We start from the raw sequence: 25,691 nt of genomic DNA on the forward strand, positions 1-25,691 counted from the left end.
TAGTGGTGTTAGTTTCGTCAAAGCTTTGATTTCATGTTGTCTACGACTACTAAAGCATTGCATTCCTTGCGAACAATATATAAATCCCAGATTCTAAAGAAAACTACAGTGAATTCCCACATTTATTTAAACAATACAGATTTATCTCCTGGACCGTACCAAAGCTCTAAGGTGCCTGATACGGCCTTCGGCTGTTTGTTCAACACCTTTACTATATTAGTTTGCTCCCAAATGATTGAGACTACCCAGTAAGACAAGAAATTACCGAATTGGGGACTTAATAAATCATATTTAGAACAACATTGAAACTACTCACTCTGGAATAGCGATGCTGAAACGGTGCCTTCGGCTAACCTGATTTCATCACAGTATGTAAACCCTTCTAATCTTTAAGGATGGGACTAATACATTAGCGAATAATTTCCGCAAAAGTTATGCCTTTCGGCATATCGATGTGTAGTTTCCCTTCCTTTAGAGACAATTCTCCTTTTTCGAACCTCCTATCCGAAAAATAGATGCCAAGCCCTGACATTGATGCTTCAGTATTAATTTCTTCAATTTGACCATCATTTTAAGTAACTCAGACTCTAAGATGCCAATCTGATTGATGGTTTATAAGGGGCATTATTTTCGTTCCCTTTAAAATGAGTATTCGCATCATCAAAAGATCCTCCACTCCCTTGAAGGACAAGTCGCAGAGCTTACACACCAAAGCATTATCCAAAGACCCGAATACATTATTCTTATCATCTGACATAATTAATTTGTAATTAAAAAGTTCAATACCTAATTAACTCAATATAACTTTCTAAAGACTAGAATATCAATATGAATATTAAATATACTATGATAAACATAAAATATGTTTGATCGTCTTCAGTATAAATAAATAAATGACTTCCTAGGAAAAGCGACATCTTGCGGGGGGATACTGATGATACTATTTCCTCAGGTTAACGGTCGCGTTTTATTTCCTGTTGTAAAGTTGTAGGGTACACTAATGAGCAAATTAGTCTTACGGCCAATCTAAGACTACTTATGGATAAAGAATTGAAGTTAAGTCTTTGAAATTATAGAATGTTTATTTTTTTAAATTCAGAACAAATGAGAACAGTTAAAGAATTAACTATCAAAGGATTCGAACAAAGAGTAAAATAAATTTTGAATTCTCCCCGCCTGAAAATAAGAATAAATGAGAAAGCAAGAATAGAAAAGCCGAGGGTATATCACAAACCATAAGAGAAGACTCACACACTCTCTTCAAATAAGTAAACCTTTTTTATTATCAAAAACAGTATTGTTTCGACATCCAAAGCGTTTGATTGTTGTATATAATATACATTGCATTTACTTAAATAATTTGTTTCGTTGGATCATCCAAAGGTCGTTTTTTTTTTATAAACCGAAAAACAATAATTTATCTCGTCAAAATCGTTGTAAAACATTTAAATACATGGTTATCTTTTAACATATCCACTGTTTTATTTTTAAATACATAAGTATGGTATACACATGAGTCATTCTATGGAAAATATACACTTTTTTCTTCATCCGATTGGAATAACATTTGATATATTAAATAACCTATTATTAAGAAATTTAAAAATAAAATTTCAGCTCTGAGCACTTTTTTATGATTACTTTTGATCAAAAATCCCCTAAAAGAACTTTTCTATTCTGAATTGTAGTTCTCTGACGACTCATCTCATAGATGCATATATTACTATCCAACAGCCTACTATATTATTGTACTTAAAGCCGTAAAACACAAAAATACGATATTAAAACCTTCAACTGCAATCGGGTTGCCCTTTAAAACTTTTTTATTTTAATCAAGTTTTTAGAGTATAATTACAATTCAAAGGCATATTTCGAGATTAAATAACTATATAGATGAAAGTTAAATGTAAAAACAATTGATAAGAAACATTGCAGCATTCAAACTAAATTACTTATTAAGTTAGATTGAATACAATTCTTAAAATACGTGTCAAATCATACAAAATTAAGTAAAAAGAAGAATTTTATTTTTTCCTCTCGCTAAAAGTAAATAATAAATCTTATGGTACAATTTCAAAGATTTCCAGTAAAAACCAAAGGTCAGTTTAATTTTCAATTTCCTGTCGGATTTTTTTAATGAATAATAAGTTTGGATTCCAAAATGTTTTTAAATTAAGTATATTTAGGCTGGAAAGTAATAAAGAAGGATTGAAACCAGACAACCTGGTTTTTGACTTCCATAAAAAAATCTTTGATGTTTGACATGATTTGGAGACAAGTCAAAATCAATATTCCCACCAATCACAATATTTTAAGCTGTCATGTAAAAAAAGTTGCCAATACTGTTCGAGCTTTTCCTATATTATTTTTTATTCAAAGTGAATGACAAATTTTTAACTCGATTTCAGATGGACTGGCTAGTTGTTTCTCCTTCCAGTGACATGGAAGTCCTGGATTTGGGCTGCTTCATTGGAGACAAATATCATTTGTCAGATGATGCACAAGAGAAATTAGGAAACATATTCAAGAAACTTTGTGACTCTGAGTCAAGTAAAAAAACTAGACAAATGATCATGTTTAGAAACTCTATGGATACAGATATCATTCCTGTCATCAATGCACATATTGAAGAGAATCTATTTCTGTATGAAGCTATGATAAAGTGAGTAGGGCTAACATTTTTTTTTTTTTTTTTACTATTATGAAAACAAGAAATTTAAATTCCATTTTATTTCATATATTAAATCCTCCACTTTTTTGAGCATAATAAAATTCATGTACAGATGAAAATTATACCAAAAAAATAGCCCCATATTTATATTAGAGGGTAGCATATATTTATAGGTCCTTCTTTAAAGTTTAAATTAAACGCTTATTTATGAAAATTTCTAAAGTTCATTAGTGGGACTGAATTTACTAGGATCTCCGCTTTAAATGATATATATGTTAACAGCCCACCAACCGTTTTTCCTTTTCTAATCGGTGAAGTTAGTTATTATTTTTTTTTTTACACTCATCCCATCTTTATGCAACACATCTTCCAATCGGAGAAAAAATGTCGATGCAAAGACATATTTGACAACAGATATTAGATTTGATCATCGCAGAATGGTCCAATTGGAAGATTACCGACATTCTTTGAAGTAAATATGCAGACTGCCCAGCTCATTGAGTTTACGATATTAATTTCTACCGAGCGCGTTGTTAAGTTCATGAATTCCTATTTAATTAAAATGAAAAAGATTGAAAGAATTTAAAAAACAAATTTTTACTTTAGCCTGAATAAAATATGCTTAAAAAAGTCATTAAAATCGACGTTAGAATCATTTGATATATTTACAAGCACACATTTTTACACAATATTTTTCCAATTGATAGAGTATTATCTGAGCTCACAAAACCAATTGAGGACTACGTTGATGTCTTCATTAATTCCAACGAATCTAATCATTATCGACATGAATTGATACACTTTTGGATGAAGTTAAAAATAGGTTCACGAACAGTCTTTACTAAACAAAATAATACCCCCTGCTCATTACATTCTAAAGAAGGTACGCACTTTATAGATAAATTATAACTTTGATGGGTATCAATACAAGTTTCTAATTTCTATTCATAGGATTTGTCATTTATCACAAATGAGTCAAATATAATCGAACATATATTTCGATTAGTTGCTAATATTTTGAGTATACCAGAGCCTTCAAATGCTATATCTGCTCAATCCGTTTCATCCATCTCCCATTCCACAACAACAGTTTCATCCTCCCGAAGTCAACGTCAGAATCAAATAATTTGGAACTTTTTCGCTGCGGATCTAGATAAGTTCATTTTATTAGCTATTGAAGAAGACACTCTCTCAAATCAATGGTAGGCATTCAAAGATTTAGTATTCAGTATGAACCATATTTTTACTTTATAACAGGAGTACTCTAATTTTGGAGGTCATTACTTTGATATTCATGGATCAAAGTAGGAATCAACTAGAAAGCATTCTTAGAGAGATGATGGAAAATCCTGATTTGGATGACAGCACAGATGACAATGAGAGTAATTTGTCTTCTTCGCAACAAGATATTTCAATGAACGAGGACTCTTCCGACAGTAATACTGAAGAGAATAACGGAAGTAAAACAAAATTATTATAAAACAAAAATGACTTACTTTTTTCATAAATACTGTCATGCTTTGCTTTTTAATATAAAATACAATTCTCAAAATGGAAGAAAAGAAAGGAACCCCGCACATTTATCTTGGCCCCAAACTCCGCTCACTCTAAAATAGACCCTGATCCTAACATATAAGTTCTATGAATTACCCTACATAATTGTATTTATTCAAAAATAGATGCGAATAACCTAATGGAGTACAATGATGACGCCATGGCTCGTCAGTCCTCTAGCTCTGACTCAAATGAAGTAAGTGGTTACTCATATTTTTATAGCTAGAAAAAACAACAAAATTTTCAATATATCATCCAATGATTAATAGCCTCCAAGTAAAAGGCTGTGTGGTCATAACAAATCCTCAAACTCAATGAATAAAACATCCAGCACCGAATTAGAAGAGACTGTTAAAGAAATGGTTAATAATTGGATAACAACTCTCCCTGGAGATACTAAAATGGACCCCGAAGTCTCAACCGAGTCATCATCCAATGACAATGATCAAAGGTATAATGAAATTCATCCTTGTTTCTTTTTTTTTTGTCAAAATATGTGGGCTTAGTTATTATTGATTATCAAAATATTTTCTTGTACAAGTGTAAGTATAAGAATCCCTATTGGACCTCATGTATCAGCTTCAGAAAAGCGGGAAATTCGAAGGAATAAGATCTTGAAAATAGTGTATAATTCAATGAAGAAACGCAGAGAACAGGTTAGTCAATATTCATTGAGCCCTCGTTTGTGTTTTTAATAACTTGTATAAATTATTTTGTCTGTTCTTAGTCAACTGTTGATGATGACGATGTCTCAAGACTTTTAACAGAGTTTACTATTTGTTTCATTATGCGTGGCTATGGAAATCTCATTGAAAATTTAAGATTAAAATTAATGACTGAAAAACCGTCGTCCACATTTGCAAACATGAATTCTCGTTTCTTATGGTTAATAACTTTCTTTATGAGATTTGTAGATTCTTTGGAAGTTGAATTACCAGTGATTGAGTATGTACTTTTTTCAATGACCTTTTAAGCTTGATAGCTTGGCGTTATTTACATTTCCTTTCAGACCAGTGTTTTCTCCAGAGATCATGTCCTATATTGTATTTCAAGGCTTACAAACATTTGAAAATCTTGAGATTGATTCATATTCGCATATGCATAATGATATTGTTGTCAAAACGCAAGGGCGTCGTCTTCATCTGGTTGTTTCTGCAATAAAGCAGATTTTAATAACCATTAATTTGATGGAACATAATGCATATAACACTGAAATCCGTTTTAAAATACATAGAATCATTTTGTTACTTATGGAAATGAACAATTTGAGACAATTTCATCTTCTATTGATTTGGAAATTCAATTCCTCTTATCAGACAAGGTACTTCCTCAGTGATGTCATTTTATGCAACCATAAGCTACTTGTAATGTTTGAAAAAGTTGAGTCATCTGACAAATTTATAAATGAACACTTGGATCAGTGAGTATAGCTACTTAATTATGAATGTAGTGTGTAATTAAAAACTGCATGTTTTTAAATAACAGATTTGCCACGGTAGAGGTCATGAGACAATATGGTTATTGCCTAGAAACATTTGAAAGCAATACAGTCTCATTAAATGAAGCTATTTTTAAAATCATGAACTATGTTTCCGTTGATTTAAATGCACCTGAAGCTCTTTTTATACCTCAAATTCTTAATATATTCTCCGATGTATTGGAAAGGGATCTCTTTGTCGGGGATAATTGGTCAGATTTAATTGAATATGTGTCAGCGAGGTGTATGAATACCATACCAGAGGATCCAATCAACGAACCTCCCCGTTTTCTAAGAAATATATCTCTATATATCGAAATAGCTGAAGTAAAGCCGACTTTGGCTAAAAACTATACATCAAGCGATGCAACACGATGTTTTATTGCTGAGCTTGACTCAAAAAGAGGAGAGTCTGAGAGTGGTCATGATAATTCGAAAATATGGGATTCTTCTACACCATCCTCAGAAAAAGTATATGTGGAAGAAATTAAAGGTCTCAAGGATTTATTATTGATTCAGGGGAAAGGATATCTTATCCATTGGCTTCAAGAGGAGATTATAAATGTTATACTTGTCAAAGCTCATGAAAAATCCAAAAGTTCTGTCAAATGGAAAAGAGGAGTTTTAGAGCCCATTCCTTACTACTCATTGTGTAAGTATTTTTTGATGACCTAAACTTTTTGTTGAAAAAAAAGAACATGTGTCATATTTATTTTTTATCTGTTTAGTTTGTAATGAGAGCATTCCAATGGTACCTTGGAACATAAACCTCGAATTGGGATTACAAAAGAATTATTTCTTAATGCTTCTCAAGAAAATTGGGATCTATCTACCCAGAGACAGAAGTACACGTTTCCCTAGGATACCAAAGGACTGGTCAATTGATCATCTGCTAACTATTCATAAAAAACTTGATTCTAGTGAGGATGTAACCTCAGAGGAGAAATTGGCACATGCCAACAAACAAATTGCAAAGTTTGCAAAGTAATATTATTTTGACTTGTGTCTTCCTGGATATTAACACATTTTTATTCATTCTATTTCTAGGCCCAAACTTGAAAATATAGAATTATTAGCGAACGAAGATCAACTATAAACTTAATTTATTCTTTTTTTTGTTTAAGCTTATTTTTCATGGAAAGTTAATGTGCACAAGGCTATGTTAATATCTTATATTCACTAAATGTTATTTGTCTATAATTTTGAACAAGAGTGCATCACGGTCTCTTATTGCTGACCTTGGTTTACAAAAAGGAGAATCAGAGAATAGCCAAGATAATTCGCCTATCGCGGATGAAAACATGGAGTTTTTTTCTCATGATCCTCAAAAAAAAAGTATATATAGACGAAATTGAAGGTTTCAATGATTTATCATTGATTTCGGGGGAAAGGATATCTATCCATTGGCTTCAAGAGGAGATTATAAATGTTATACTTGTCAAAAATCATGAAAGATCCAAAAGTTTGGTCAAATGGAATAAAGGAGTTTTAGAGCCCAGTGCTTACTACTCATTGTGTAAGTATTCATTGATGAACTTATTTGATGAAAAATGAGACCATGTGTCATATTTATTTTTTATCTGTTTAGTTTGTAATGAGGGTATTCCCATGGTTTCTTGGAGCATAAACCTCGAATTGGGACTACAAAAAAAAAAAAATTCTTAATGCTTCTCAAGAAAATTGGGATCTATCTACTCCTAGATAGAAGTACACGTTTCCCTAGGATACCAAGGGACTGGTCAATTGATCATCTACTAACTATTTATATAAAAACTTGCTTTGCCATGATGTAACCTCACAGGGGGAAATTTGCACATGTCCACAAACAAATTGCCAACTGTGGAAAGTAAAAATATATTTAATTAGGTCTTCCTGGATATTTACTTATTCTTATTCACAATATTTCTAGGCCCAAACTTCATAATCTAAAAATATGGAACCAAGGTCATCTATAAACTTAATTTATTGTGTTTTTTATATGTTTATTGTTCATAGAAAGTTAATGTGCACGAGGCTATGTTCATATCTCAAATTCACTAATTGCTATTGGTCTATAATTTTGATCTTTTTGTGAATCAGTTCTTTTAAAGATCCAGCTCTTTTGATGATTCGTTCTTTTAAAAATTCGTTCTTTTGATGATTCAGTTTGTTTGTGTCTGCGAATTATAGTGCACTGAAAGTATCAAGCTAATGAATTACTGTAGTATACTTGAATGTATTCATATTTCATAATAACTTAACAAAAAAGCCAAAGTGGATATAAATATTTGATTGAGGTTGGTTGATATATTTTTATATTTGGGGAAATTACGTTATAAAGGAACAAATCACTTATGATAGAATTGAATCTGTTCAGTAGTTTACTAAAAAGAGTCGTTCAAAAGAAGGAATCGTTCGCCATCAGACAAAATTAGTCGCTATTATATGTCATAAATATACATAATATATATAAACATACATATAACATAACTACTACTCATCTCCCTTCGGGGGGATAAGATAATTATTAAATATAACTTAATACAATACAGAAATAACACTTATGCAAATAAAAGTCAATATTCTTCCAATCTTCTAACCAATCTTCTTAAATCTCGTCGATTGTTGACTAGAATACTTTCATTTGACATTCTTGATAATCAATTCAATCCTATCCCATCTTTTCAAGCAATGATTCTGTACTCTAACTTCATTTGCAACCTCAAACATTGTGAGATCTTTTGGCCTTTCGTTGACTTGCAATATTTCATTTAATCCATACCTTCACTTCTTCTCTCCCTCAAAAGAATAAGACATATCATTCCAATCTCTTCCTTATTGTTCCGACCTTTTAGATAGAAAATCATCATTGTATGATAACCCATGATCCCGGTGTGTGTTCTTTAATTCCAACACAAATTCATTCGATGTGATATGCCCTGATTTCGATGTTTTAGCCACTAATTGTTTCAGCGATTTCACTGCAGCTTCAGATAACCCATTCAATTGTGAATAATAGGGTGATGACATATTATTTATATATTTCTTCCTAGCATATTCGAAAAGGTCACAAACAAAATTTGAAAAAATTATAATTGTCTTCTTGTATCGACTTTGTACGATTATTAATTATTTCATTTCTGTGTAGATCTATGTATAGCTGGGAGGATAATATTATCAATATAGATAATATTATCATCCCCAACTATGCATATTTTTGAAATTTTTTTACAAAAATTATACATTTTTGGCGTTCTTTTCTAAAGAATTCCAAAAACCAAACCAAAAAAAAATAATTTTAAAAACATTTAGCGGACGCCCATGTCATTGAAGCTCAAAATGCGTTGTGCTATTAAGGGCTTAAATAAATATTTTACAAGTGGTACATCACCAAAAAAAAAAAGGGTGAAACTCCTCGATTTAGATAATAAATATATCATGCCTTGCGGCATATGGTCAACCAAATGTTTTATTTATTTAATCTCACGTGGTTCCCTTGATGATGCATCAAGTATCACAACGGGATCCTAGAATCTCCGATAGAGAATCAATGCCTTAGGAAAACATACATCTTCAACTTAAACTAATTGAGAGCGCAGTCATAGCACTTGTAACAAGTAAAAAAAACAAAAAAAAACAGCTGCTGGGTGTATAACAAGAACGGGGTTTAATCTTATATAATTAAAAAAGTTTGAAGGCTCTTTGAATTTGATAAATTTTATGGTCAATTTTGTCTATAAATTCAATATTTTTCTACCATCATATATAAAAATTCTGTTGTTGTAATTTGTAAAACATCCAGCGACAGCTAACTTAAAAATTCATTTTTACACCTATGTTTACACAACTGAAGTACTCTTCTTTTTTTTTTTTGACTGAAAATGACAAACTCAATACTATCTAGTCTGTATATCAACATGCTTGAATAACATCCTGTGGAACAAAGTTGTATCGAATATTCTACACCATCAACGTTAAAGATATATAAACAAAATTAAAGTTACTCCAATGCTCGTATAAATTACCCATTTATATAGGATCTATAAATCAATTCAGCCACCAATAATAAGCTCCCTTCATAAATCATAATGATGCAAGTGGATATCGTCAATGATGGATTCTATTCCTAATTTGAGGGTAATTTCCTAATGTTTCTATATTACATAGTTATAAATAAATTTGTCGAATCAAGGTGTTTAAATTCAATCTTTGTGCCAGGGTTTTTTATTATGATTTTGGCAATTTACGAAAAGTTATGTCGTTCTTGATGGATACAGAAAGATAATTAGAGAAATGTGCTTATCTAACTTCATGATTACACATGGGTATCTATTTTATTACGTCGTTATTGTTTTTCAGGATGTATGCATTTATGTAATTGTGATAGTCTTTTTTTGGCATGTTAACCAACAACGTTTGGGATGCATATATACAGTTTAATTACAGGGTGCAAAATATTACTTGACATTGAAAATACTCATTATATTTAACATACTGGGTTTATGGAAATTCTTCAGAGTTTTTTTGTTTTTTTTCAGGAAACTAAGTAGTGACTAGAGATTCTGTTTTGGGATATGTAGCTTTAAATGATAGAAATAAAAAGCTGTATATATATTTATTTTATTTCTTATTTTACAGAAATAACTATAGTCTGATTGGCCACCAGAAACCCGAGAAAATACTTAGCAATTACATCTCTACTCATCACGAAAGTAACTGCAAAGGCTGCTCTGTCTTGAATTTCTATATTGAACTAGTGCTGCCACTTAAGGAAGGACGTAGCTCAATGGATAACACGCTCAAGAGAACTTATTTTCTTGAACTCAATGTGCCTCGGTTCACGCCCGGTCGTTCCTAAAGAAGAAAATATACTTTATGTATATGGACTTCAGAGAAGATTCCGTGGTCAGATGGAGAAAGTGTAGTACGATAATTTTACTTATACTTAATCAGTGCAACTCCATCTGACCAATGAAATGAACATTAAAAGGAGCACGATCTTCATTTTTTTTTAACCTCTGTATCGTTAAAAGAAAATTTTCATTTCAATCCAAATTTTATAAAGTATGAGATCAGTGGCAATATTTTACATTATTTAACTTAGAGTATTATATTAGTTATACTAAAGTTTTGAAATTATTATGTAGGGAATTTCAAGACTTTGTGTGTGCTTGATTAAACAATATTTATATTGATGGAAATTAATTTTTGATCAAAATAGAAATACAATTTGATGGACATACTTCTTCTACCTATTATAAGATTAATGGTCTAAAGAAAATATAAAAATTTCTAGTTTTGAATTTGCTTAACAATATGTGCATAATATTTAATTGTAGCATTTAAGCAAATATTCTAACTTGCTTGTATTTTATGAATAAAGTAAAAGTCTTTGTTACATTTTTTTTTATGAACATTTAAATTTTGAAATTATGTATGTATTTGACTCCTTGGAATAAGTTAAGGAAAGTTTATTTAGGGATCGTTTCATCTCTTTGTGAAAAACAAAGCTTTTTTTATGTTAAATTTTGAAGGATCAAAAAAGTATATGCGAGTACTTTTATTTATAACTATCTATTTATAGATTAGTTTGGACTGACTTATGAATAATCTAAAAACCAGACATATAAATAAATATCTTATTGATGCATTTGTCGAAAAAAACAACGTTTTTGTCCATTACTTTTGTCATAGTTATGAAATTAATAATATTCATTATTGTCAATTTTAACAAAGAAGGTTAATTGTCAAATTGGTATTTTCTAAAATGAATTCATTAAAAAAGACTCAGATATATCTAATTAAAACTAAAGATTAAATAAAACAAAAGGTTGCAACAATATAAATATAATGATTTATTTTCTTATATAAATTCAAGATAATTCTGCAGATATTTACAAATGGTCAGCTACAGATAAATATTAAAGCTTTTATTGGTCATCAATATAGTTTTCTGTATGTAAAGGGAAATGGACAGCTAATAGAATAATAGATGGTCCTGAAATGTTGGGGTATTGTGATACTCTGTATTACTCAAAGTAATTTTAGCTTTACAATCATTTTTATCAAAATTGAATATTTTTCTTATACATAGTTCTACTATGGACTTTAAGAAATCATATTTAAATTTTCCATCTGTGATTTCAGGCGATCAAGAAAAATTCACTGTGTTATAGTAACATAACGATCAAGGCCATTTGCGATCAGCGATCCGATTAGTTTAATTAGAATCAATTTCAAATATACAATTTCTTTAAACCTATAACTAAACCTATATATATATATAAACCTTTTTTGCTTAAATTATTGATTTATTCACTTTTTTCAAATGTATTTATTTACAAAATTTTATTATAATTATAAAATATAATATACGTAGAAAAAAGCTACAATTTATATTTTAAAATTTAAATTAATATTCACATTAATCTTTGAGCTCTTTATTTGACGTTAACAGGAGCTGCTTCTCAAATTTGCTGTCCTTCACTCTCTCCCTAGTCCTCCTCAGGATCTCTTTGGCCTTGTAGAACAAGCACTCGCAGATGGCACTACTGGGAAGCACGACATTGTATCTTTGAAGTACATTTTTGGGCTTCCAGTAGGCCAAAATCATTTCCAGACCTTTAAAATTATCATTTAGGTATATTTTTACTTCCTACTTGGCCGTATCCATCTTTTTCGGGCATTTGGTGAAGAAATTTCTCTTCAGTATATGCAGTGCTAAAAATTCATATTTATAAAACACGCCCGAAATCAGTTCCCACGACATATATAAGGATCGAGACCATGTCAAGCCCGAGGTTATAAAGTTCGTCACAAAAATCAAGACCGAGTGTATTAAAATCAATACACAGACCAAAACTTTGATTGTCGAGACCGAGACGAGACCAAAACCATCAAAAAGTAGTCCCGAGAGCAGTTTTCAGACATAGACCGGTCTCGAGAACCACATCACTATTATATGATACAAATTGATCGGATTTTTGGCTATGTCTGTTGTGATATAAAGATTAGGACCGATTGCGATACTGGGACCAGCGATATAATATCTCCAAATTGCAATATCATATCGATAAGAAAAAAACTCTGATCAACACTCCGAGATAGCTCGGATTATTTTTGATCCCTCCGTCTATTATATGTATACAGTATCTGTTCTGGAACTTATCGTGTACATTTGAGATTTTTTTGGAAAATAATGAATGACAGTTGATCTAAAAAAAATGGTCTCTCATAATATATGAGAACGAAAAAATCGGTCAATTAATTGAGACCGAAAAAAATCGGTCCATAAAGTGAGAACAATCGGTCTAGAAAGAATCACAATTGACTGAACCGAATAAAAAATTTGATGCTGGACAAAGTCAGAGAATAGTGAAAATATGAATTTGAAAATGGGTTCTTAGGTTGTGTATAGAGTGTTTCTTCCCGTAAATACCTTAATTATTAAAATCCATTGGCTATTCTCTGAGAAATCCGGAGATTCATGGTCAAAAATTAAATCCCTCTTCTCCTTTAATCGCACGTACTGGTTTCTTAAAACTGGCGTATTATATGTGACGCACGTAGTTTGTTTATTATCATCACACTGAAATTATGTCTTTCTTCATTTAAGACTCTCGTAGAATTGTACGAGATTCAGTGACAGAAAAGGAATGAGCAAAACACAAACATGGCTCTTCTCTCATAATTTATAAGCGCCTACAAATTTCAAATTCTCATAAAAACTGACTCTCTGAATCAATTTTTTAATTTTTTTCATTATTGAATAGAAAAATGTTCAAACTTCCTTAGGATTAAAAGAAAATATCGATTAAAAAGAAGGATAATTTTTGGCCCAAAACGTTGAAGACAATTTGAACATTAAAAAATACCTATACTATTGTTTAGCGACTACAAAGTTTTTCATCTCATAAAAACTGATCCATGAATTAGCTTTTATATTTTTTTAAACAACGTATAGAAAAATATTTTTGCTTCCTTTAAATGTTTTGGAAAAATTTCTTTGTCAACTGGAAGGTGTAATTTTGTACCCCAAGCTGTCATCCAAATCTGTATTCTGTTACATCCTCTTTGTATTAGGGACCACCTACTCCTTCCTCTCATAAAATCTGATTATATCTATCAATTCATATATTTTTTTTATTAATGGATAGAAATATGATTACTCTTCCTTAGAATTAAAAGAAAAAACTATATTAATTAAAAGGTTTTTTTTGGGCCAAAACGTTGAAGACAATTCGAAAGTCGTTTTAAGTTCTTAAATGAAGCTGTATATTGCGACTTTTTCTTAAATTTTTGTAATGCCAATATAGTTTAAACCATTTGAAACATTATTAGCGTAATTTTTTTCTGATGTCTTTAAGAAAGAATCATCACATATACCTATAATTTAAAAGAAGTATATATTTATGGATTTTTAAGCGTCACGAAACTTCTTATCGATCAGCTGTTCGAGCAACTTAATACGTGGAGGAGAAGAAAAGATTAGAGCAGCCCGTCTTTTATAACATACTTACATAATGGATTGAAACATATGTACACTTTTAAAATGGTTTCCAACGTGGATGTAATAAACATCACAAGAGTGTAACTACTCGTATTTATGCTTAAATCAAATAAGGGAATCTGATAATATTGTCATCCTTCTTTATTAGCTAACTATTGGGAATACCCGGTATTGCCCAAAATTATTATGAGTTGACGAACAAATAAATTTGGCTTTAATAATAGAGAAGATTACACTTCAACAAATACTTGGTGGAAGCTTTTGTTTTCACGCACTCAATACTTCTACAAAAAATGATATGATTTGAGTAGGCCGGGAATATTTTTGCTGGTTTTTAAACCTCATCTAAAATAAAATCTATATTTTAAATAAAGTACTTCCCCCGTTTCTCTTTTTTAATATGAGTTGAACAAAACGCGTGCGAGATTTAATTTATTTTATACAGTGCTCCTTGGATATTATACTTATTTTTTTTAAAATAATGTATTGGTATATGAATCAGGGTGCACTATATAAAGTGCACCTATTGACTGGTTTTCATGGATTCATAATAATTAATATTTTAACACCTCCATTATCAATTATTTGATAATTTCAAAAGAACACATTTTTCACGACTCAATTCAGTCAGATTATATCAACTCTTTAATTAATCAAATCTTTCGGTCACATAATGAAATCCTCTAATTTCTTCAATGGAACATCCTTTCAGATTGAAAGAAGTAAGAGTTGATGTTATTATAAATACGCAGGAGTGCAACTTTAATTTAATTAAGAGAGATTATATACGAAAAACCCAAGATTATATACATTATCTAAATTAAAATCAAAGATTATATGTAAAGCCTAGATCTAGGGGAAAACTTCAAGCACTGGCAGCCTACATTGTACATCTAGAAGGGCTTTTCTTACCCAAGTTTCTGTTTTTTTTAATATTCATAATAGGCAAGATCCATTTTTAGAAGATTCGACATAATTATTGTAAGGTTTAAGAATCAAGTTCCATCAATAGAATTATCAAAGATCCTGTTTGTATACGTAAAATAGAACCACACCTTAGAGTATTTTTGTTGCTTTTTTCACTTCAATTACGTTTCTTCAGTCTTTGTTAGGTTAGTAAATACATTTATTTTTTGTAATTAACATTTATAAAGAATTGACATTATTTAATCAGTCTACGTTAGTGATGAAACTCCGTACAAGATTGAACTTTTTTCTAGTTCCGATTTGGACCAATATTTCGGTTCCGACATCGATGTAATACCGTGAACCAAAATGTTCAATCGATTACAAAACTGGACCGATTTTTTTCAGTCTCAATCCTTTGGACCGATTTTATCCTTTATTCCGGTTTATGTGTCGTACAAATAAGACTAATCTAACTTATATAACGTTATTCTAGGGCAATGTTCACAGTTTCAAAATATAACTGAGAAATTAATATATTAAGTTGCTTTTTAAAAATGATTGATACTGCCCCAGTAAGACAAGCCATTCCAATTAAAAAGTTTAAAAAGTATTCAATCATGTCCCATAGTTTCCTCTGGCTCGGATAATGTCATGGCAATGCCTCTCCAACTCCCATAAATACCTGGAGAGCTTCTCTTTGATCACTAACTTCATTCATGGGTGAATATGGAGATTCATAATTTTTGCACGTACTTTTTGATACGCTAAAAACTCGGCAAAAAGTGTCTGAGATCCTCACTTACCTCACTATCGTTTACCCTCATGCCTTCCCTGCCCTAGCTCGAGAAAGGAGTATCATCAGGACGGCCCCTGGAGACAAAGAAATCCAACAACATCTCCAAAGTCAATGACTTGTAAAGAACAAAGCCCAATTCAGCGCTTGAAAGGTGTCAGGGAAGCTTTCCTTACCGCCCATTGCAATTTTTAGAATCTCTGAGTGATGATCTACACTTCAAAAACCTCCTCAGCATATGAGTACCCCATTCTCTCTCTCTGGGTAACAAGGGTGAGCGAGTGAAGTGTGTATGGACCTGGTTAAGCTCTTCCAGGACCATAGGAAGCAGTTTTTGGAGTCCCATTAGTCTCATCAATCAAGATGTCCCTTTTCCTATCATTTATTGATACTGAAGACGATCACACGTGTTACATTTTTTTATATATTCATATTGATATTCTAGTCTTTATTATTTTACTTTTTAAATTTATATATATATAAATTTCATATGGCTAGATCAATTCCTTCTGGAGCTTATAACACTGTAAGGGACCCATGGAATGGTTTTCATAGTATCCCGATATGAAATGAGGACCGACATATGACTATATACATTTTCCCAATTGGACATTTTGGTACACAAGGGTACCACAGGGATTCTTATCAAGTGGATGAGGGAAATTATGGAACCATTTAAACAGAAGCTTAGTCCAAAAACAGGTGTTTATTTGGAACATTGCCTAACCCAGGCTTTTGAAAAGGCAAAAAATCTAGTTATAGAAAAAATTAACGGAGGAATACAAATATTTAATCCGAGTAAACTTACGTACCTAAGGACAGATGTATCTTGCAAAGTTCTTCGTTATTACTTAAGTTAGAAACATTTTTTATGTGGCTCTGATGAATATTGGACGAAGGCTCGAAGGTTACCTTTGTTTGTTTTCGTTTCTTATCTGAGACGGAAAAAGGATATGCACATGTAGAAGGAGAAATATTAGCGGTTGCAGGGTCATTGCAGAAGAGAAAGATATGTTGATGGCGTTGGGGAATCTCAACTGAGGATAATTACATGGGCCAGATAAGCTGATGCTACTACAGACGATAAAGTATCGGAAGCAAAATTTGCTATCATCAAAGATGGAAAGGTTAAATATTTTTTAACTGAGGCATTAGGCCCGTGAAAAGTGTGAGCAATGTCAGAAAAAGTTGCCTAGTCTATGTCCAAAGTCGATACAAGAAGACAATTATAATTTTTTCAAATTTTGTTTGTGACCTTTTCGAATATGCTAGGAAGAAATATATAAATAATATGTCATCACCCTATTATTCACAATTGAATGGGTTATCTGAAGCTGCAGTGAAATCGCTGTTGAAATTAGTGGCTAAAACATCGAAATCAGGGCATATAACAACGAATGAATTTGTTTTGGAATTACAAAACACCCCGGGATCATGGGTTCTCATAAAATTGTGATTTTCTATCTAAAAGGTCGGAACAATAAAGAAGGAGATTGGAATTATATGTCTTATTCTTTTGAGGAGAGAAGAAGTGAAGGTATGGATTAAATGAAATATTGCAAGTCAACGAAAGGACAAAAGATCTCACATATAAAAAAACACAATCATTTAAGTTTATAGATGACCTTGATTCCATATTTTTAGATTATGAAGTTTGGGCCTAGAAATAAAGTGAATAAGAATACGTAAATATCCAGGAAGACCTAATTAAATATATTTTTACTTTCCACAGTTGGCAATTTGTTTGTGGACATGTGCAAATTTCCCCTGTGAGGTTACATCATGGCAAAGCAAGTTTTTATATAAATAGTTAGTAGATGATCAATTGACCAGTCCCTTGGTATCCTAGGGAAACGTGTACTTCTATCTAGGAGTAGATAGATCCCAATTTTCTTGAGAAGCATTAAGAATTTTTTTTTTTGTAGTCCCAATTCGAGGTTTATGCTTCAAGAAACCATGGGAATACCCTCATTACAAACTAAACAGATAAAAAATAAATATGACACATGGTCTCATTTTTCATCAAATAAGTTCCTCAATCTAAGGTCATCAATGAATACTTACACAATGAGTAGTAAGCACTGGGCTCTAAAACTCCTTTATTCCATTTGACAGAATTTTTGGATCTTTCATGATTTTTGACAAGTATAACATTTATAATCTCCTCTTGAAGCCAATGGATAGATATCCTTTCCCCCGAAATCAATGATAAATCATTGAAACCTTCAATTTCGTCTATATATACTTTTTTTTGAGGATCATGAGAAAAAAACTCCATGTTTTCATCCGCTATAGGCGAGTTATCTTGGCTATTCTCTGATTCTCCTTTTTGTAAACCAAGGTCAGCAATAAGAGACCGTGTTGCATCTCTTGATCAAAATTATAGACAAATAACATTTAGTGAATATAAGATATTAACATAGCCTTGTGCACATTAACTTTCCATGAAAAATAAGCTTAAACAAAAAAAGGAATAAATTAAGTTTATAGTTGATCTTCGTTCGCTAATAATTCTATATTTTCAAGTTTGGGCCTAGAAATAGAATGAATAAAAATGTGTTAATATCCAGGAAGACACAAGTCAAAATAATATTACTTTGCAAACTTTGCAATTTGTTTGTTGGCATGTGCCAAATTCTCCTCTGAGGTTACATCCTCACTAGCATCAAGTTTTTTATGAATAGTTAGCAGATGATCAATTGACCAGTCCTTTGGTATCCTAGGGAAACGTGTACTTCTGTCTCTGGGTAGATAGATCCCAATTTTCTTGAGAAGCATTAAGAAATAATTCTTTTGAAGTCCCAATTCGAGGTTTATGTTCCAAGGAACCATGGGAATACCCTCATTACAAACTAAACAGATAAAAAATAAATATGACACATGTTCTTTATTTTTCATCAAAAAAGTTTAGGTCATCAAAAAATACTTACACAATGAGTAGTAAGGAATGGGCTCTAAAACTCCTCTTTTCCATTTGACAGAACTTTTGGATTTTTCATGAGCTTTGACAAGTATAACATTTATAATCTCCTCTTGAAGCCAATGGATAAGATATCCTTTCCCCTGAATCAATAATAAATCCTTGAGACCTTTAATTTCTTCCACATATACTTTTTCTGAGGATGGTGTAGAAGAATCCCATATTTTCGAATTATCATGACCACTCTCAGACTCTCCTCTTTTTGAGTCAAGCTCAGCAATAAAACATCGTGTTGCATCGCTTGATGTATAGTTTTTAGCCAAAGTCGGCTTTACTTCAGCTATTTCGATATATAGATATATATTTCTTAGAAAACGGGGAGGTTCGTTGATTGGAACCTCTGGTATGGTATTCATACACCTCGCTGACACATATTCAATTAAATCTGACCAATTATCCCCGACAAAGAGATCCCTTTCCAATACATCGGAGAATATATTAAGAATTTGAGGTATAAAAAGAGCTTCAGGTGCATTTAAATCAACGGAAACATAGTTCATGATTTTAAAAATAGCTTCATTTAATGAGACTGTATTGCTTTCAAATGTTTCTAGGCAATAACCATATTGTCTCATGACCTCTACCGTGGCAAATCTGTTATTTAAAAACATGCAGTTTTTAATTACACACTATATTCATAATTAAGTAGCTATACTCACTGATCCAAGTGTTCATTTATAAATTTGTCAGATGACTCAACTTTTTCAAACATTACAAGTAGCTTATGGTTGCATAAAATGACATCACTGAGGAAGTACCTTGTCTGATAAGAGGAATTGAATTTCCAAATCAATAGAAGATGAAATTGTCTCAAATTGTTCATTTCCATAAGTAACAAAATGATTCTATGTATTTTAAAACGGATTTCAGTGTTATATGCATTATGTTCCATCAAATTAATGGTTATTAAAATCTGCTTTATTGCAGAAACAACCAGATGAAGACGACGCCCTTGCGTTTTGACCACAGTAGCATTATGCATATGCGAATATGAATCAATCTCAAGATTTTCAAATGTTTGTAAGCCTTGAAATACAATATAAGACATGATCTCTGGAGAAAACACTGGTCTGAAAGGAAATGTAAATAACGCCAAGCTATCAAGCTTAAAAGGTCATTGAAAAAAGTACATACTCAATCACTGGTAATTCAACTTCCAAAGAATCTACAAATCTCATAAAGAAAGTTATTAACCATAAGAAACGAGAATTCATGTTTGCAAATGTGGACGACGGTTTTTCAGTCATTAATTTTAATCTTAAATTTTCAATGAGATTTCCATAGCCACGCATAATGAAACAAATAGTAAACTCTGTTAAAAGTCTTGAGACATCGTCATCATCAACAGTTGACTAAGAACAGACAAAATAATTTATACAAGTTATTAAAAAACACACCGAGGGCTCAATGAATATTGACTAACCTGTTCTCTGCGTTTCTTCATTGAATTATACACTATTTTCAAGATCTTATTCCTTCGAATTTCCCGCTTTTCTGAAGCTGATACATGAGGTCCAATAGGGATTCTTATACTTACACTTGTACTAGAAAATATTTTGTTAATCACAAATAACTAAGCCCACATATTTTGACAAAAAAAAGAAACAAGGATGAATTTCATTATACCTTTGATCATTGTCATTGGATGATGACTCGGTTGAGACTTCGGGATCCATTTTAGTATCTCCAGGGAGAGTTGTTATCCAATTATTAACCATTTCTTTAACAGTCTCTTCTAATTCGGTGCTGGATGTTTTATTCATTGAGTTTGAGGATTTGTTATGACCACACAGCCTTTTACTTGGAGGCTATTAATCATTGGATGATATATTGAAAATTTTGTTGTTTTTTCTAGATATAAAAATATGAGTAACCACTTACTTCATTTGAGTCAGAGCTAGATGACTGACGAGCCATGGCGTCATCATTGTACTCCATTAGGTTATTCGCATCTATTTTTGAATAAATACAATTATGTAGGGTAATTCATAGAACTTATATGTTAGGATCAGGGTCTATTTTAGAGTGAGCGAGCTTGGGGCCAAGATAAATGTGCAGGGTTCCTTTCTTTTCTTCCATTTTGAAAACTGTATTTTATATTAAAAAGCAAAGCATGACAGTATTTATGAAAAAGTAAGTCATTTTTGTTTTATAATAATTTTGTTTTACTTCCGTTATTCTCTTCAGTATTACTGTCGGAAGAGTCCTCGTTCATTGAAATATCTTGTTGCGAAGAAGACAAATTACTCTCATTGTCATCTATGCTGTCATCCAAATCAGGATTTTCCATCATCTCTCTAAGAATGCTTTCTAGTTGATTCCTACTTTGATCCATGAATATCAAAGTAATGACCTCCAAAATTTGAGTACTCCTGTTATAAAGTAAAAATATGGTTCATACTGAATACTAAATCTTTGAATGCCTACCATTGATTTGAGAGAGTGTCTTCTTCAATAGCTAATAAAATGAACTTATCTAGATCCGCAGCGAAAAAGTTCCAAATTATTTGATTCTGACGTTGACTTCGGGAGGATGAAACTGTTGTTGTGGAATGGGAGATGGATGAAACGGATTGAGCAGATATAGCATTTGAAGGCTCTGGTATACTCAAAATATTAACAACTAATCGAAATAAATGTTCTATTATATTTGACTCATTTGTGATAAATGACAAATCCTATGAATAGAAATTAGAAACTTGTATTGATACCCATCAAAGTTATAATTTATCTATAAAATGCGTACCTTCTTTAGAATGTAATGAGCAGGGGGTATTATTTTGTGTAGCAAAAAACTGTTTGTAAACTTATCTTTAACTTCATCCAAAAAGTGTATCAATTCATGTCGATAATGATTAGATTCGTTGGAATTAATGAAGACATCAACGTAGTCCTCAATTGGTTTTGTGAGCTCAGATAATACTCTATCAATTGGAAAAATATTGTGTAAAAATGTGTGCTTGTAAATATATCAAATGATTCTAACGTCGATTTTAATGACTTTTTTAAGCATATTTTATTCAGGCTAAAGTAAAAATTTGTTTTTTAAACTCTTTCAATCTTCTTCATTTTAATTAAATAGGAATTCATGAACTTAACAACGCGCTCGGTAGAAATTAATATCCTAAACTCAATGAGCTGGGCAGTCTGCATATTTACTTCAAAGAATGTCGGTAATCTTCCAATTGGACCATTCTGCGATGATCAAATCTAATATCTCTTGTCAAATATGTCTTTGCATCGACATTTTTTCTCCGATTGGAAGATGTGTTGCATAAAGTTGGGATGAGTGTTAAAAAATAATAACTAACTTCACCAATTAGAAAAGGAAAACGGTTGATGTGTGTTTTCCTCTTTCTGTTCATCATAAAATATGTTATGGGTGTGTTGTTAACATATATATCATTTAAAAGCGGAGATCCTAGTAAATTCAGTCCTACCAAGGAACTTTAGAAATTTTCATAAATAAGCGTTTAATTTAAACTTTAAAGATGGACCTATAAATATATGCTACCCTCTAATATAAATATGGGGCTATTTTTTTGGTATAATTTTTATCTGTACATGAATTTTATTATGCTCAAAAAAGTGGAGGATTTAATATATGAAATAAAATGGAATTTAAATTTCTTGTTTTCATAATAGTAAAAAAAAAAAAATGTTAGCCCTACTCACTTTATCATAGCTTCATACAGAAATAGATTCTCTTCAATATGTGCATTGATGACGGGAATGATATCTGTATCCATAGAGTTTCTAAACATGATCATTTGTCTAGTTTTTTTACTTGACTCAGAGTCACAAAGTTTCTTGAATATGTTTCCTAATTTCTCTTGTGCATCATCTGACAAATGATATTTGTCTCCAATGAAGCAGCCCAAATCCAGGACTTCCATGTCACTGGAAGGAGAAACAACTAGCCAGTCCATCTGAAATCGAGTTAAAAATTTGTCATTCACTTTGAATAAAATAAAAAATATAGGAAAAGCTCGAACAGTATTGGCAACTTTTTTTACATGACAGCTTAAAATATTGTGATTGGTGGGAATATTGATTTGTGACTTGTGACTTGTCTCCAAATCTTGTCAATCATCAAATATTTTTTTTATGGAAGGCAAAAACCAGGTTGTATGATTTCAATCCCTCTTTATTACTTTCCAGCCTAAATATACTTAATTTAAAAACATTTTGTAATCCAAACTTATTATTCATTAAAAAAAAATCCGACAGGAAATTGAAAATTAAACTGACCTTTGGTTTTTACTGGAAATCTTTGAAATTGTACCATAAGATTTATTATTTACTTTTAGCGAGAGGAAAAATTCAAATAAAAAAATTCTTCTTTTACTTAATTTTGTATGATTTGACACATTTTACAGAATAGTATTCAATCTAACTTAATAAGTAATTTAGTTTGAATGCTGCAATATTTCTTATCAATTGTTTTTACATTGAACTTTCATCTATATAGTTATTTAACTCGAAATATGCCTTTGAATTGTAATTATACTCTAAAAACTTGATTAAAATAAAAAAGTTTTAAAGGACAACCCGATTGCAGTTGAAGGTTTTAATATCGTATTTTTGTGTTTTACGGCTTTAAGTACAATAATATAGTAGGCTGTTGGATAGTAATATATGCATCTATGAGATGAGTCGTCAGAGAACTACAATTCAGAATAGAAAAGTTCTTTTAGGGGATTTTTGATCAAAAGTAATCATGAAAAAGAGCTCAGAGCTGAAATTTTATTTTTAAATTTCTTAATAATAGGTTATTTAATATATCAAATGTTATTCCAATTGGATGAAGAAAAAAGTGTATATTTTCCATAGAATGACTCATGTGTATACCATACTTATGTATTTAAAAATAAAACGGTGGATATGTTAAAAGATAACCATGTATTTAAATGTTTTACAACGATTTTGACGAGATAAATTATTGTTTTTCGGTTTATAAAAAAAACAACGACCTTTGGATGATCCAACGAAACAAATTATTTAAGTAAATGCAATGTATATTATTTACAACAATCAAACGCTTTGGCTGTCGAAACAATACTGTTTTTGATAATAAAAAAAAGGTTGACTTATTTGAAGAGAGTGTGTGAGTCTTCTCTTATGGTTTGTGATATAGTACACCCTCTTGCTTTCTCATTTATTTTTATTTTCAGGCGGGGAGAATTCAAAATTTATTTTACTCTTTGTTGGAATCCCCTTTGATAGTTAATTCTTTAACTATTCTCATTTGTTCTGAATTTAAAAAAATAAACATTCTATAATTTCAAAGACTTAACTTCAATTCTTTATACCATAAGTAGTCTTAGATTGGCCGTAAGACTAATTTGCTCATTAGTGTACCCTACAACTTTACAACAGGAAATAAAACGCGACCGTTAGCCTGAGGAAATAGTATCATCAGTATCCCCCCGCAAGATGTCGCTTTTCCTAGGAAGTCATTTATTTATTTATACTGAAGACGATCAAACTTATTTTATGTTTATCATAGTATATTTAATATTCATATTGATATTCTAGTCTTTAGAAAGTTATATTGAGTTAATTAGGTATTGAACTTTTTAATTACAAATTAATTATGTCAGATGATAAGAATAATGTATTCGGGTCTTTGGATAATGCTTTGGTGTGTAAGCTCTGCGACCTGTCCTTCAAAGGAGTAGAGGATCTTTTTGATGATGTGAATACTCATTTTAAAGGTAACGAAAATAATGCCCCTTATAAACCATCAATCAGATTGGCATCTTAGAGTCTGAGTTACTTAAAATGATGGTCAAATTGAAGAAATTAATACTGAAGCATCAATGTCAGGGCTTGGCATCTATTTTTCGGATAGGAGGTTCGAAAAAGGAGAATTGTCTCTAAAGGAAGGGAAACTACACATCGATATGCCGAAAGGCATAACTTTTGCGAAAATTATTCGCTAATGTATTAGTCCCATCCTTAAAGATTAGAAGGGTTTACATACTGTGATGAAATCAGGTTAGCCGAAGGCACCGTTTCAGCATCGCTATTCCAGAGTGAGTAGTTTCAATGTTGTTCTAAATATGATTTATATTATTAAGTCCCCAATTCGGTAATTTCTTGTCTTACTGGGTAGTCTCAATCATTTGGGAGCAAACTAATATAGTAAAGGTGTTGAACAAATAGCCGAAGGCCGTATCAGGCACCTTAGAGCTTTGGTACGGTCCAGGAGATAAATCTGTATTGTTTAAATAAATGTGGGAATTCACTGTAGTTTTCTTTAGAATCTGGGATTTATATATTGTTCGCAAGGAATGCAATGCTTTAGTAGTCGTAGACAACATGAAATCAAAGCTTTGACGAAACTAACACCACTAGGTAGTATCATTGGAGCACTGTTGGGGATAATTCCATAATTATTTTTTCCTTTATCCTTTTGCCCTGATCAGTCTGTGTCAAAAAGGTGAAAAGTACACATAGTCTAAGATTTCTGAAAGAAAAATAGGGATTTCCAATGTGTTCAAAGAGGGTAATGGAAACCCCATTGCTGGGGAGGTTATTAGTTAGCTGTTTCGATGTTTAAAGAATACAATATTTGACGAAATTTGTAATGATTTACTGGCGAGCCACTTAAAATCAAATTAAGCTGTATTTGGCCTCAGAAACAGAATGAGTTTGACACCCCTGATCTATAACATCTGTCTAGTCCGAATTTTAAATAAGACCGATCCAGACCAATTTTTTATTTGGGACCGATCTAGACCTGACATTTCTTTGATACCACTCACTACCAAAATTGTTCAAAAGACAAAATTAGTTCGTTCCACTAGAAATCAT

General features: G+C 31.4%; 2 protein-coding genes across 2 annotated transcripts; one reads left to right on the forward strand and one right to left on the reverse strand.

Moving 5' to 3' along the window:
- Nucleotides 1-3,108: 3,108 nt before the first annotated feature.
- On the forward strand, nt 3,109-7,225 carry LOC121130269 (protein timeless). Its single transcript, XM_040726029.2, has 11 exons — nt 3,109-3,143; nt 3,379-3,554; nt 3,678-3,873; nt 3,929-4,131; nt 4,351-4,421; nt 4,495-4,676; nt 4,767-4,881; nt 4,953-5,170; nt 5,235-5,645; nt 5,711-6,354; nt 6,431-7,225. The coding sequence occupies exons 1-11, from the start codon at nt 3,109-3,111 to the stop codon at nt 6,688-6,690; spliced, it is 2,511 nt and encodes an 836-aa protein (XP_040581963.2). The 3' UTR covers nt 6,691-7,225.
- An 11,047-nt stretch (nt 7,226-18,272) lies between these two features.
- On the reverse strand, nt 18,273-23,935 carry LOC121130538 (protein timeless). The gene is made up of 13 exons (XM_040726275.2): nt 23,846-23,935; nt 22,548-22,801; nt 21,619-21,796; nt 21,300-21,550; nt 21,042-21,244; nt 20,754-20,824; nt 20,499-20,680; nt 20,296-20,416; nt 20,007-20,224; nt 19,532-19,942; nt 18,823-19,466; nt 18,489-18,744; nt 18,273-18,425 (listed from the first exon to the last, which is right to left on the reverse strand). The coding sequence occupies exons 2-13, from the start codon at nt 22,799-22,801 to the stop codon at nt 18,377-18,379; spliced, it is 2,838 nt and encodes a 945-aa protein (XP_040582209.1). The 5' UTR covers nt 23,846-23,935; the 3' UTR covers nt 18,273-18,376.
- Between the last annotated feature and the right edge of the window lie 1,756 nt (nt 23,936-25,691).

This window comes from Lepeophtheirus salmonis, chromosome Z, assembly GCF_016086655.4.
Source record: "Lepeophtheirus salmonis chromosome Z, UVic_Lsal_1.4, whole genome shotgun sequence".
Classification (NCBI taxonomy): domain Eukaryota; kingdom Metazoa; phylum Arthropoda; class Copepoda; order Siphonostomatoida; family Caligidae; genus Lepeophtheirus; species Lepeophtheirus salmonis.